The sequence below is a fragment of the Phyllobates terribilis genome, unplaced genomic scaffold (genome assembly GCF_046119375.1).
Source record: "Phyllobates terribilis strain yellow unplaced genomic scaffold, ASM4611937v1 Scaffold_9__5_contigs__length_417890890, whole genome shotgun sequence".
Lineage (NCBI taxonomy): Eukaryota > Metazoa > Chordata > Amphibia > Anura > Dendrobatidae > Phyllobates > Phyllobates terribilis.
In genome coordinates, this window is record NW_027362769.1 from 54,301,881 (window position 1) to 54,317,419 (window position 15,539).

At 48.0% G+C, this 15,539-nt stretch overlaps 1 protein-coding gene across 1 annotated transcript in view; it reads right to left on the bottom strand.

The window, feature by feature from the left end:
* LOC141161552 (aldehyde oxidase 1-like) overlaps positions 1-15,539 on the bottom strand; it is a 536,896-nt gene that overhangs the window by 36,103 nt on the left and 485,254 nt on the right. Inside the window, exons 30-31 of the mRNA XM_073646509.1 lie at positions 1,487-1,539; positions 347-461 (exon numbers count right to left, since the gene is read on the bottom strand). Of these exons, the coding sequence (XP_073502610.1) occupies positions 347-461; positions 1,487-1,539 (168 nt within the window). The remainder of the gene's footprint in view (positions 1-346; positions 462-1,486; positions 1,540-15,539) is intronic.

Below are 15,539 nucleotides of genomic sequence, written 5' to 3' on the forward strand. Positions count from 1 at the left end.
CTTGTATACGTGTGCACACATTGGCATATGGGCACATTCAAAAATCTATAGGTCCGTACCCCGCTGTGCACGCTCTCATGCAGGAGCTCAGCATTTCTTCCTGCTAAACTGATCGCTTCTGCGCAATTTTTTGAGCCATCAGTGGTGGTATCAGGATGAGGACCTTCACAGACCTAAAGGATGTTTAAAGGACTACAACATATGACATTTTTTTAATCTGGACTTTGAATACTAATGAGGAATTTCTGAAGCTATAGTAAGATGACATATATAGCTGGAACATAACAGAGGTGAAGCTCAAACAGAAGTAACACATTTGTCATTGGAAAAAGTTTTAATCCGTTACTTTATAATCTCCTGTTAGACAATCAACTTCCACCTCTGAACAGGCAGCCCCAAACACGCAGTATTGGAATGGACAGCCTTCTCCTTTCTCCCAGTCCATGTGGGTCTCGTAACCTCTGAGTATGAGAAGGATAAAACATCACACATTCAACAAAGTGCTCAGACAAAAATGCAATTGCTTTATTTCACTAATTGCTAAGAAATTTGTGATTGCTCGTTCCCATTACTGATACCAGAACTGCTGTGGAGATAACAGCTCCAAGCTTTTACGTCACTATGTTATGACCTTGGTACACTGCACGTAGCAAAGAGAAAACCCATTATGTAAGTGACAGTAAGAGGTTATTTTTTTGTGTAACAGCAGAAAGAAATTAAAGGGTTGTTCATATCTTTTTAAATGGGTAAAATTGCAAAGTGCTTGTAAAACAATCAACTTTACACTTTATCTCTTATTAAAAATCCTCTATATTCACAACGGCGAATTCTATAGTGTGCAGCTCGTTGGCTAGTTTACTGGCTACTAGTGTTCAGCGAGTATGTTCTATTAACCCTTTCGCCGAGTATGCTCGGGCCGAGCTCCGAGTATTTACAGCTGCTCGGTAATATGGTTGAATCGCTCCCGTGTGCATGATTTGCAACTGTTTGACAGTTTAATTACATGTGAGGAATGTCTATTTCTTACACATTCCTCACATGTATTAAAGCTGTCAAACAGTCGCAAATCATGCACACGGGAGCAATTCAACCATATCACCGAGCAGCTGTAAATACTCGGAGCACGGCCCGAGCATACTCGGACAGAACATACTCGCTCAACACTACTGGCTACCTCTGCAGTGCATCAGAGGCAGCAGGTTTCCTGGGCAAGGCGCATGTGCTTGCAAGTTCTTTGCTTTAAAGCCGTGCATGCCTTGCTCTGAAGCTGTCCAGATTACTGCATTGGGGAAAGCTTCAATCCCCCTGCTCTCCTCTGATTCCGCAGCGGTAAAGCTGCCTTTCATTGCAGCATAGTAAAGTGCACAGTGCAGAAAAGTGGTGCAATCATGCTGCCGGCACACATGTTGATCTTTGAGAGGCTTGAAGCTGGGAGGCAAGGGAGCGGTTTTCCCCTGAAGAACAATCATGAAATAATGTGTCCTACCTGAAAAATCCTGTGGCTGAAAGGCTTATTCTCTCATAAAAAGCTTCTTGTACCTGTAAAAAGGAAATCACTACCATGAACTACCATGAAGTGTTTTTCCATAACACTGTTCCCCAGATGAAGGTACCAACACATAGATACTGTATAATAATAATAATAATAATAATATATAGTGTATACAGTAGAGAGATATGCAATCTGTCTAGAAATCAATTATGGGACATTAGATCTTCAAATAACGTCACCTATAAGATGCTTATCCGTCCAGGATTAAGAAAACATGTCTGCTTTCTTCCAGAAAAAGTCTATGTACTATATCCGCTATTGCAACTCAGCAACAATGAAGTAAATTTTTAGAAATTCTTGAAAACCCCTTTAATTGTTAAAATAGATGACCTATGCTGACTGCAAGCTGCTATTACCATATGAATGACTTGGACATTCATCAAAGCAATTACACCAGAATTGTGGCATAAATCGCTTTGAAAAGTCTCAACATTTTTGTGCATCCCAGAGTTGCGCAAAAACTTAGCGACTTATTTTGTATTCATGCCAGTTATGCCAACTTCGACTGGAGTAAAATTTGTGGCAAGGCGCACAGAGGCATATGCCAATTTTGAGATGTGCCTGATTTATTAAGAGGCGTGTGTCTGACTCCCTTATCTTGATGAACCGCGGCCCTGTTGTTTTGCTTGTTGACTGACAATCTGCTGCCACCCCATCCAGTACGACCATGCTTCACACTCTCCTAATGCTTGCTCCTGCTTACATCATTTAAATTAATGTAATTCAGGTAATAATTCTGGAGAAACAATCCAAAGTTCTGAAGCCAAGAGGTTATCAATGACCCAAGCTCCAAGTTGAAGTGTATGAAAGAAGAGTTCTTACAGGTGAAGAAAGCGGACAATTTCTAAATATCTCTAAGGACCAAAAAAGACTAGTCTGGTGTTGTACAAACTAAAAAAAATTGCATTACTTAATACTAAGTAGTCACTGCCATTACAACAAATATATGATTATTAGATGTGTCAAAAGTGTGACACTTTCGTAACCAAAAGTATTTTTTCAGCAAAATTTGCTCTTAGGGTTTGGCCACTAGGTGTATCTCTTTCTTGCAACTTGCTGTAACTGCCTATTGTCAAGACTGATCTATCTATAGTTACAGACGAGCAGGACGATTACAGGAGGTTGGAGAGAGTCCTATCAAGTCCAATGCTGGTCCTGCCCTTACTCAGACAGAATGTTACTGGACATGACTGTAGAGCCACTACATAGCACAAAGTAGGAAAGCTGCTGCACTTTTATCTGCCTGCATCTGTCTATGATTGTTTCTGTCATTCATTCATTAATTCATTCTGTTCAAGTTACCTGCTTGTTTTTCATAGGAGATTAGCAGTGCAATTGTAACCTCTTTCCTCCCTGTCTTGTTTGCAATGACTTCTGTTTTTATACTCGCACTTATTCCACTTACCTTTTTGTATTCCTCCATACTCTCCACTTTTGTGTTTTGTGGAATAGAAAGGCTGGGTTAGAGCAGCGTACACTCAGAAATAGCTGTCCCACTGCTTTACACTCTAGTTATTATAGATATACAGTACAGACCAAAAGTTTGGACACACCTCATTTAAAGATTTTTCTGTATTTTCATGACTTTGAAAATTGTACATTCACACTGAAGGCATCAAAACTATGAATTAACACATGTGGAATTATATACTTAACAAAAAAGTGTGAAACAACTGAAAATATGTCTTAGGCTGCGTTCACACATTGCGTATTTTTGCGCGCTTTTTTGCGAGAGCTTTTTCAAAATACGCAATGTGCCTTGTGTCTGCCAGCAAAGTGAATGGGAAATTCACTTTGCCTTTCAGACACTGTGTGATTTTACGCAGCGCGAAAGCGCAGCTGCGTAAAGAATTGACATGTCAATTCTTTACGCACCGCAGCCTGCGATTTCTCACATATTGTGCCCATTATAAGCGATGGAATTACAGAGCGGTGTTCACACACTGCGTAATTCCAGCGCTTTTTTACGGAGGTGCAGGAGAAACTATGGATACTCACCTATCCGATGGATGGGAGAGGCGTCCGGTCCGGTCCCGCCACTTCCAGCATCTGCCAGTGAACCGATTAGCTGACTGTCAGCTGACCGGCTTGTAAATTAGCTGATCAGTCTAGTCAGTTGATCGGTATACCGACCGATCAGCTGATGTACTAGCCAGTCAGCTGACAGTCAGCTGATCGGTTCACCGGCAGATGCTGGAAGCGGCGGGATGATGCCTCAGTGTCTGTAGGTGCAGGAGGTGAGGCTCCGCCCACCAGCTCCAGCCTGTAGCTCCAGCAGAGCGGCTGCTCCCAGCATGGCCCCTTCTCCCAGCCTCCCCTGTGCTCTCTCTCTCTGCCTCCCCTGTGCTCTCTCTCCCTGCCTCCCCTGTGCTCTCCCTCCCTGCTTACCCTGTGCTCTCTCTCCCTGCCTACCCTGTGCTCTCTCTCCCTGCCTACCCTGTGCTCTCTCTCTCTCTGCCTCCCCTGTGCTCTCTCTCTCTGCCTACCCTGTTCTCTCGCTCCCTGCCTACCCTGTTCTCTCGCTCCCTGCCTACCCTGTTCTCTCTCTCTCTGCCTCCCCTGCTCCGCTCTCCCCCTCCTGCCTTCAGCCCTGCAATTTGCAAGAACACTCTGCAGTCGGGCCCTTTGAGATGGAAGGCTGCATCAGAGAAATGCATCATGTGGAATCATCTGCAGAGAGGGTAAGTCCATGTGTAATGTGTGTGTATATGTGTGTACGCATATGTGTGTATATGTGTGTGTGTATATATATATATGTGTGCATATATGCAGTGGTGTACCGCCAATGGCGGCAGGCCACTCCACTGTTATGGGACCCGTGAGCCTCACCGCAGCGGGCCCTGCTTCTTTCCGTTAGCATCCGCACTGCCCGGCCGCTCGCCCACACAAAATGAAGGGATTGGAAACGTCTTCTGATGCTTCCTCCTCCATCATCATTGCTCACATTGACAGCCGGAGGGGGCCCAGTGCGAGCAATTATGATGGAGGAGGTAGCGTCAGAAGACTTTTCCATCCTCATAATTTTACTCGACGTATGACGTCATTACAGGGCACTCGCTGCTATGAGATGTCCAGCGCTTCACACTGCACGCTGAGGAGACCGGAGCATCAGCTGGAACCAGGAGAGGTGAGTACTGGATCTATTAAAAAAAAACGAAGCAAAAAACGCAGTGTGTGAATGGAGGTGCTTTTTTTACCTGCGTAAAAAAATGCAGGTTAAGGCTGCGTTCACACATTGCGTATTTCCGCGCGCTTTTTTGCGCGCGCTTTTTGAAAATACGCAATGTGCTTTGTGTCTGCCAGCAAAGTGAATGGGAAATTCACTTTGTCGTTCAGACACTGTGAAATTTTATGCAGCGGGAAAGCGCAGCTGCATAAAGAATTGGCATGTCAATTCTTTACGCAGCTGCGTCCTGCGCTTTCTCTCTATTGTGCCCATTATAAGCGATGGAATTACGCAGCGGTGTTCACACACTGCGTAATTCCATCGCTTTTTTACGGCGGCGCAGGATGGATACTCACCTACCCGATGTCAGGGGAGAGGCGTCCGGTCCGGTCCGCTCCAATCCCGCGCTTCCAGCATCTGCCGGTGAGCCAATCAGCTGTTAGCTAACCGGCTTGTAACCGGCCGGTCAGCTGATTACAAGCCGGTCAGCTGACAGTCAGCTGATCGCTTCACGGCAGATGCTGCAAGCGCGGGACGGAGCAGACGTGTCTCTCATGCATCGGGTAGGTGAGTATCCATAGTCTGTACATACACTGCTAGGGACACACACACAGGACACATAGACACAGACAGTACACACACGACACACAGACACAGACAGTACACATGTCACACTGAAATGAAGTGTGACATTACACATGTCACACTTCATTTTCACACTGCGTTTTTTTCTGAGCTTTTTTACGCAGTGTGTGAATGGAGGTGCTTTTTTTACTTGCTTAAAAAAACGCAGGTAAAAAAAGCAGGAAAATACGCAGCGTAAAAAAACGCAGGGAAATACGCAATGTGTGAACGCAGGCAAAAACTGCAGGAAAATACGCGCGCGTAAAAAAAAGCAGCAAATACGCAATGTGTGAACGCAGCTGTAACATACCTGGCGGCGTCCTTGCATGGTGGTCCATCTCCCACTGTGCAAGAGGGCGCACTTGATCTCCTGTCCAGAATGTCTCTCTGGCTTCCCTCCATGCTGTCTGTTTGTGTCTGTTTCTGCTGCTTAAGGGCGGCGCCCGATCACTTCCTGCCTTTTGTACCTGCTGTGGGTCACACCCCTTGTGCGTCCTCAGCCTATTGCTGTCTGTCACTTGGTATATAGCTCAGCAGCTCCCTTCTATCCCTGCCTGAGCATAGTGTTTCCTTCAGTGTGTGCTTGCACTCTGAAGGTGCCAGGTCCCGTCTCTTGTCTCCTGCTTTTTGTATCAGTTCCCGTGTCTGAACTGAGTCCTGTATGTCTCCTGCTTTGCGGTATCAGCTCCCGTGTCTGAACTGAGTCCTGTATGTCTCCTGCTTTGCGGTATCAGCTCCCGTGTCTGAACTGACTCCTTTCTGTTTTCTCTTGTCTGTCCTGTCTGAACACGCTCCTAGCCTGTTCCTCTCGCCTTCTAGTGGCCGATTTCCTAGACCCGCTCCTGTGTCTGGTCTGTCCTGTCTGAACACGCTCCTTGCCTGTTCGTTCCGCCTCTCTGGGGGCCGTATTCCCAGACCCGCTCCTGTATCCCTCTGCAGTGTCGGTCTCCTCCGTACACTCAGTTCCAGTCTGAACTCTCTCCTGTCCTTTACCTGTTTTGCCTCTATGTCCGTTCCCTTCCTTTTTCTGCAGAGTCTGAACTCGTACCTAACTCCTGCTTGTTGTCTCTGCAAGTACTGTGTGAGTATCTGGCTCTGTCTTTCCCTTCCTGTCTGTTCCGTGTGAACAGAGCCCTGTCCTCCCTGCTCAGCCTTGTCTGCACTCTAGCTGTGCTTGCCTGTAACCCTCTGCCTGTATTGTTCCTGAGTCCCGGTGTGTACTGGGTCCTATCCCGCCTGTGTTCCTACCTGCTAGTGCCTCCCTGTCTGCACTCTAGCTGTGCTTGCCTTTACCCCCCTGCCTGCATACCCGCCTGCCTGCATACCAGTCGTGCCTGCCTATACCCTCCAGTCTGTGTGCCAGCCTACCAGCCTGTTCCTGTATTTCCCTGTGTGGGTCAACAGCCGTGTCCGGGGTCTGTCCTGGAGTAGCACCTGGTCCCTCTGCTCGGTTCCTCCTTGGTGCACTGGCGTCGTATGCCGTCGTGCGACCCTGGTCGGATCGGGTGAATACTTAGTCACGCCCCTCCAGGCATTCACTCTCCGGCACGGTCCAGTGGAATCACTACCAATCACACGCACACGCCGCTTAGCCCGGGCGTGTGCATAACAGCATGCTCAGGCCATGGTTCCCGTTGAGCCCCACGGCCTTCGCTCTTTGAGAAGTTTTTCCAGCGAATACATGCATTAAAATAAAATAAATAAATTTTTTTCCCCCTTTAGCTGAGTTCCAGGCGAGTTACGCACCCGTCCAGATGGATCTATCAGCCCTCGTTCCTGCGGATCCGCCACGTTACTATGGGGATCCAAGACAGTGTCGTGCATTTGTGGAGCAATGCATGCTACACTTTAAGGCCTACCCTCTCTATTTTCCTTCCGATTGGGCTAAAGTGGCCTTTATGATTGACTACCTAGCGGGTGATGCCTTGAAATGGGTCACCCCCCTATGGGAAGCATGGGATCCTGTCATCCTTGACCTGCAGGCCTTCCTGGTGGCCTTTCGTATGGTCTTCGAGGACCCTAACTCTGAAGCCCCTGCTGAAGCTTCACTTCCCAATATCCCGGAGCAGCCCCGACGGGTAATGTGTGTGGGTAGCGCAATAGTCCTCCAGCCCAATGAGACTACTGCCCACCCAGAATCCTCACAGGGTGACTACGCTTTCCGGAATACTTCTCTCAACCTCAAGAGGCAGTCCAGACGTGCTAGACTTAGAGGCAAGCCGTCACGCCAGGGTCTGTCCTCCCTGAGACCTCCTGACCCCAACCTTGAAGTCCCTACTGAAGCTTCATCTCCCTGTATCCCGGAGAAACCCCAATGGGTAATGTGCGTGGGTAGTGCACCAGTTCTCCTGGCCGAAGAGACTTCTGCCCATCCAGACTCCACACAGGAGAACTTCCTGCACCCGGCATCAGATGCTTCTTTCTCTTTTACCGGTGTGCATGTCCAAGGATGCTCCAAAGCTGTGGTTACCTCAGAGTCTGTGCACCTCTACTACCTGGCGGAGGATCCCCTGTTGCCTCCTGAACCCTCCGGGATACCACTCGATGACAAATGGAGAGAGACTTCTCTACACCCGGTACTCAATACTTTGTCCGCTTCGTCCTGTGAGCCTGACAATGGGTACCCCAAAGTGGTAGTTACCTCCGAGTCTCTACACCCCTCCGACCAGGCGGAGGATCTCAAGTTGTCTCCTGAACCCTTCGGGGTGCTACCTGGTAGCGAAAGGACAGAGACTCTCCTATACTCTGTACCTGATACCTCGCTCGCTTCGTCCAGTGAGTCCAACTTAGTGTACTCCGAAGCAGAGGTTACTCCTGAGTCTTAACACCCCTCCGACCAGGCGGAGGACCTCCAGTTGTGTTCAGAATCCTTCGGGGTGCCACCTGGTGGTGAATGGACAGAGACTTTCCTATATCCTGGATCTGATACCTCGCTTGCTTCGTCCAGTGAGTCCGACCTAGTGTACTCTGAAGCAGAGGTTACCCGTGAGTCTCTACACCCCTCTGACCAGGCGGAGGACTGCCAGCTGTCTCCAGAACCCTTCGGGGTGCCACCTGGTGGTGAATGGACAGAGACTTTCCTATACTCGGTACCCGATACCTCGCCTGCTTCCTCCAGTGAGTCCGACCTAGTGTACTCTGAAGCAGAGGTTACCCGTGAGTCTCTACACCCCTCTGACCAGGCGGAGGACCGCCAGCTGTCTCCAGAACCCTTCGGGGTGCCACCTGGTGGTGAATGGACAGAGACTTTCCTATACTCGGTACCCGATACCTCGCCTGCTTCCTCCAGTGAGTCCGACCTAGTGTACTCTGAAGCAGTTGTTTTCTCTGAGCCTCTGCACTCTTCTGACCCGGCGGAGGACCTCCAGTTGTTTCCTGAATCCTCCGGGATACCACCGGATAACAAAGAGACAGTGACTTTTCCTCATTATGTACGTGATAACCCGTCTATTTCTTCCTGTGAGCTTGACAAGATGTACCTCGAAGCAGAGATTACCCTTAAGTCTCTGTCCCCCTCCAACCCAGTGAACGACTGGCCCTCGAATTCCCTGCGGAAGATTCTGGCAGGCCTGAAGAAGAGGGGGCGTAAGGGGGGAGGTACTGTAACATACCTGGCGGCGTCCTTGCATGGTGGTCCATCTCCCACTGTGCAAGAGGGCGCACTTGATCTCCTGTCCAGAATGTCTCTCTGGCTTCCCTCCATGCTGTCTGTTTGTGTCTGTTTCTGCTGCTTAAGGGCGGCGCCCGATCACTTCCTGCCTTTTGTACCTGCTGTGGGTCACACCCCTTGTGCGTCCTCAGCCTATTGCTGTCTGTCACTTGGTATATAGCTCAGCAGCTCCCTTCTATCCCTGCCTGAGCATAGTGTTTCCTTCAGTGTGTGCTTGCACTCTGAAGGTGCCAGGTCCCGTCTCTTGTCTCCTGCTTTTTGTATCAGTTCCCGTGTCTGAACTGAGTCCTGTATGTCTCCTGCTTTGCGGTATCAGCTCCCGTGTCTGAACTGAGTCCTGTATGTCTCCTGCTTTGCGGTATCAGCTCCCGTGTCTGAACTGACTCCTTTCTGTTTTCTCTTGTCTGTCCTGTCTGAACACGCTCCTAGCCTGTTCCTCTCGCCTTCTAGTGGCCGATTTCCTAGACCCGCTCCTGTGTCTGGTCTGTCCTGTCTGAACACGCTCCTTGCCTGTTCGTTCCGCCTCTCTGGGGGCCGTATTCCCAGACCCGCTCCTGTATCCCTCTGCAGTGTCGGTCTCCTCCGTACACTCAGTTCCAGTCTGAACTCTCTCCTGTCCTTTACCTGTTTTGCCTCTATGTCCGTTCCCTTCCTTTTTCTGCAGAGTCTGAACTCGTACCTAACTCCTGCTTGTTGTCTCTGCAAGTACTGTGTGAGTATCTGGCTCTGTCTTTCCCTTCCTGTCTGTTCCGTGTGAACAGAGCCCTGTCCTCCCTGCTCAGCCTTGTCTGCACTCTAGCTGTGCTTGCCTGTAACCCTCTGCCTGTATTGTTCCTGAGTCCCGGTGTGTACTGGGTCCTATCCCGCCTGTGTTCCTACCTGCTAGTGCCTCCCTGTCTGCACTCTAGCTGTGCTTGCCTTTACCCCCCTGCCTGCATACCCGCCTGCCTGCATACCAGTCGTGCCTGCCTATACCCTCCAGTCTGTGTGCCAGCCTACCAGCCTGTTCCTGTATTTCCCTGTGTGGGTCAACAGCCGTGTCCGGGGTCTGTCCTGGAGTAGCACCTGGTCCCTCTGCTCGGTTCCTCCTTGGTGCACTGGCGTCGTATGCCGTCGTGCGACCCTGGTCGGATCGGGTGAATACTTAGTCACGCCCCTCCAGGCATTCACTCTCCGGCACGGTCCAGTGGAATCACTACCAATCACACGCACACGCCGCTTAGCCCGGGCATGTGCATAACAGCAGCCTTATATTCTAGGTTCTTCAAAGTAGCCACCTTTTACTTTGATGACTGCTTAGCACACTCTTGGCATTCTCTTGATGAGCTTCAAGGGGTAGTCACCGGAAATGGTTTTCACTTCACAGGTATCCCTGTCAGGTTTAAGAAGTGGGATTTCTTGCCTTATAAATGGGGTTGGGACCATCAGTTGTGTTGTGCAGAAGTCTGATGGATACACAGCTGATAGCCCTACTGAATAGACTGTTTGAATTTGTATTATGGCAAGAAAAAAGCAGCTAAGTAAAGAAAAACGAGTGGCCATCATTACTTTAAGAAATGAAGGTCAGTCAGTCTGAAAAATTGGGAAAACTTTGAAAGTGTCCCCAAGTGCAGTTGCAAAAACCATTAAGCGCTACAAAGAAACTGGCTCACATGAGGACCGCCCCAGGAAAGGAAGACCAAGAGTCACCTCTGCTTCTGAGGATAAATTTATCCGAGTCACCAGCCTCAGAAATCGCAGGTTAACAGCAGCTCAGATTAGAGACCAGGTCAATGCCACACAGAGTTCTAGCAGCAGATACATCTCTTCAACAACTGTTAAGAGTAGACTTTGTGCAGCAGGCCTTCATGGTAAAATAGCTGCTAGGAAACCACTGCTAAGGACAGGCAACAAGCAGAAGAGACTTGTTTGGGCTAAAGAACACAAGGAATGGACATTAGACCAGTGGAAATCTGTGCTTTGGTCTGATGAGTCCAAATTTGAGATCTTTGGTTCCAACCACCGTGTCTTTGTGCGACGCAGAAAAGGTGAACGAATGGACTCTACATTCCTGGTTCCCACCGTGAAGCATGGAGGAGGAGGTGTGATGGTGTGGGGGTGCTTTGCTGGTGACACTGTTGGGGATTTATTCAAAATTGAAGGTATACTGAACCAGCATGGCTACCACAGCATCTTGCAGCGGCATGCTATTCCATCCGGTTTGCATTTAGTTGGACCATCATTTATTTTTCAACAGGACTATGACCCCAAACACACCTCCAGGCTGTGTAAGGGCTATTTGACCAAGAAGGAGAGTGATGGAGTGCTACGCCAGATGACCTGGCCTCCACAGTCACCAGACCTGAACCCAATCGAGATGGTTTGGGGTGAGCTGGACCGCAGAGTGAAGGCAAAAGGGCCAGCAAGTGCTAAGCATCTCTGGGAACTCCTTCAAGATTGTTGGAAGACCATTTCCAGTGACTACCACTTGAAGCTCATCAAGAGAATGCCAAGAGTGTGCAAAGCAGTCATCAAAGCAAAAGGTTGCTACTTTGAAGAACCTAGAATATAAGACATATTTTCAGTTGTTTCACACTTTTTTGTTAAGTATATAATTCAACATGTGTTAATTCATAGTTTTGATGCCTTCAGTGTGAATGTACAATTTTCATAGTCATGAAAATACAGAAAAATCTTTAAATGAGAAGGTGTGTCCAAACTTTTGGTCTGTACTGTAGCAGGGATGGACATATCATTGGTGCAACCTGTGCATCCATATAGGAGGTAAGGGGGCCCATTTCCACCTCCAAAGCAGGTGAAATTGTAATAATAATAATAATAAATTTTATTTCTATAGCTCCAGCATGTTCCACAGCACTTTACATTAGGGCATTATGAGGAGCTATTGGACTGCAAAAGGCACATACATTGTTCTTGCACAGGGGTCTTCTTTATGACATATAGATACGGTGCAAATATATGAATATTTATTGTAAGAAATCAGGAGGTAAGGTCCTGGATGACAGCTATGTGTCACCAAGTTAGTTGGCTTTGGTGATGTAAGTCCCTAGATAAAGTGCACCAGTAACAATAGATTAGTGAAAGGGTTTTTATTAGACTGGATTTTGGGTCCGGGATTTAGGAGAAAGCAAAAGAGCCTGGGTGAGAAAGGTTGGTCCCATACTCCAGTCCAGATCTTACAGGCATGATAACAGGCAGCTGGGTTAGTTTAGCAGAGTGTGTTGTTTTGGAGTTGGAAAAAGACTGTGAATGGTGCAGAGTCTATACTAAAGGCAACGGCTGCACTGTCAGTATTTGGTCAGTACTTTTTCTCAGGAGTGGGAGCCAAAACCAGGAGTGGGTGATAAATGCAGAATTGGTGACTTGTTTCTATTATACCTTTTCTCTGATTGTTCCTCACCTGGTTTTGGCTCCCACGCCTGAGAAAACATACTGACCAAATACTGATAGTGGGGCCATGGCCAAAGACTGAGAATTGCCTGTATTACTGAGTTGGTGTGACTGTTTTGATTTACTTTGCCTTACCCAGAGAAAGGACTGTTTTGATATTCATCTGTTCTGAAGAAAGGACCGTTTGTTATTAATTCATGCTAAAGAAAGGCTTGGAGCTGTAAAGTTTATGAAAGACAATAAACTTTATTCTGTTTTGATATAAACATCCTGTGCCTGTGACTCGCCCAGGGGGATATGGGGGACTCGGTACCTGGGCCTTTACCTTCTTGGGATGTCACGGCAGTCGGCTCCTGGGCCCGTACCCTGGGGTCACTCTTAAAAGGGGGTTGTTGCTTGAAGGGACGATAAACGGTTTTGTCTCATGACCCCACCTGTGGTTCCCGATAATGGGTACCGGCACTGCTGCAGACCTCTGGAGCAGGTGTTAGGGCAGCTGGGTTGGTGCGGCTCTCCACAGGCAGAGCACAACTCCAGGGCAGTGTAGGTGCAGATGGTGATGCTGGGCGTTGTAGTGCAGGAGGGATAACGTGTTAGAAATAACTGACAGAAATAGTGGGGTGCAGTCATCCGAGTTTACTCACAGTTATTTAGGTTCTTCAGGTAGCACTAGATAGCTGACAGGCTCCCACGTCGCGCTGCGTTCACCAGGCAGGTGCTCAGCACTCCCTCAAGTATCTCAAGAGCACTTAACGGTACCCCTGTCTGTATGTTCCTTTCTTAGCCAACTTCCCGTGCTGGGTCTCTCCCTCCTGCCTTGCGCCCCGCCACACAAAGTCCCGATCGGGTACCTTGAGATCCCTCTGGGCAACTTGAAGTTCCCGGACCTTGCTTGGTGCCCTTTTCAGCGGCTTAGGTGCGGATATGGCAACTGCACCTTGAAAGTGCAGAAGCCTCCGGTTTTCTAGCTGAGACTTAAAGTAACTCGGCTAGTCCAGGGACCGGTTCCCTTCTTGCTGCCTGATCCCTCTGATGCCTGGTATATTTGGGCGTATGGGTGCCGTCCTGCACTCACCGTACCTCCCTGGGATCCCTTCTGTTACGGGAGCCTTTCTCCTCCGTTCCCCTCTCACTCTTGGGCCTCTCTTACTAGGCCCCACTCTGGAGCAGAGCTCCCGAAGAGACTCTGCTCCTCTCCTCTTCTCTCTCACTGAATCCACCCCTACACATGATGGCTTCCTTTCTTATATGTATATCTTCAAGTTCTCCCCTGTTCTGCGTCCTCCACCACACCCACTACTTGGTTCCCTCTCACTTTTGGTTCCCCCCCACTCCAGCCAGGGACGGGGCAGCAGAAGAAGTGCATAATGCCCTTCCATCCGGCCTGGAGTAGTGTAGTGTTGAGTGCGGGTGTTGGGGTCCCGGGCAGTACTCCATCCTTACCTGAGAGAAGGAGATGCCACACCTCTGGGTGAGGTGCAGTACCTCTGTGGCAACTGAACCCTCAGGGGCGCCACACCTGTGTGTATCCAAGTGTCTACCAGTGAGCTGAGACCACTACAGTATGTGTATACAGTACAGACCAAAAGTTTGGACACACCTTCTCATTTAAAGATTTTTCTGTATTTTCATGACCATGAAAATTGTACATTCACATTGAAGGCATCAAAACTATGAATTAACACATGTGGAATTATATACTTAACAAAAAAGTGTGAAACAACTGAAAATATGTCTTATATTCTAGGTTCTTCAAAGTAGCCACCTTTTCCTTTGATGACTGCTTTGCACACTCTTGGCAGTGTGAATGCACAATTTTCATAATCATGAAAATACAGAAAAATCTTTAAATGAGAATGTGTATCCAAACTTTTGGTCTGTACTTTATGTATTTATATATATATATATATATATATATATATATATACAGTGCCTACAAGTAGTATTCAACCCCCTGCAGATTTAGCTGGTTTGATAAGATGCAAATAAGTTAGAGCCTTCAAACTGCAAACGAGAGTAGGTGTTATGAACAGAAGCATAAATCTTACAAACCAAAAAGTTATGTTGCTCAGTTGAATTTTATTAAATTTTAAACATAAAAGTGTGGGTCAATTATTATACAACCCCTATGTTTAATATTTTGTGGAATAACCCTTGTTTGCAATTACAGCTAATAATCGTCTTTTATAAGACCTGATCAGGCCGGCACAGGTCTGTGGAGTTATCTTGGCCTACTCCTCCATGCAGATCTTCTCCAAGTTATCTAGATTCTTTGGGTGTCTCATGTGGACTTTATTCTTGAGCTCCTTCCACAAGTTTTCAATTGGGTTAAGGTCAGGAGACTGACTAGGCCACTCAAACACCTTGACTTTTTCCCTCTTGAACCAGGCCTTGGTTTTCTTGGCTGTGTGCTTTGTGTCGTTGTCTTGTTGGAAGATGAAATTACGACCCATCTTAAGATTAGTGTTGAGCCACCCCCGTAGTGTTCGAGTTCGGTTCGGTTCGTCGAACACCCGTGTGTTCGCCGAACTGTTCGTCGAACTGTTCGTCGAACACCTTCGAACACCGTTAAAACCAATGGCAGGCAAACAAAAACACATAGAAACACATAGAAAACACCTTCAAAGGTGTCCAAAAGCTGACAAACTGCTCAGAAGACATAACTAACACATGGAAAAGTGACAAGTACATATAGTCATGCGAAAATAAAAGAGGTGGAGGAGTAAAAGGAGGGGGAGACACAGATATAGGCATGTCATGCCCTTCTAAAATCCAAAAAGTGAGAAGCCGACACGGCCAGTCTGCTCCTGCCCGTGCCACCTCCGTGTCGCCGGGTTTGTGCCAGAGCCGCGGTGAACCCTGATGGCCAGCCCCCCTCTCCCAATACTGGTGCTTGTCCGCTGGTGGGTCGAGCGAGCCCCCCTGTGGTGGAGGCAGCTCTAAGCTTTTTAATTTAAATTGTCTCTCTAATTTGAATGAATACACTTTAAATCCATTTACAAGGATCTATTGGAGGGCAAGTCTCATGCCAGCAGCCGCGTAATTCCAGCTCCAGTAGCGTCCACTAAAGCTGCTGCAGTTAAAAAGCTTTTCTAAGGATCGAGCTCGGCTGTCCACCGCAAGGCATCCTACTGCCA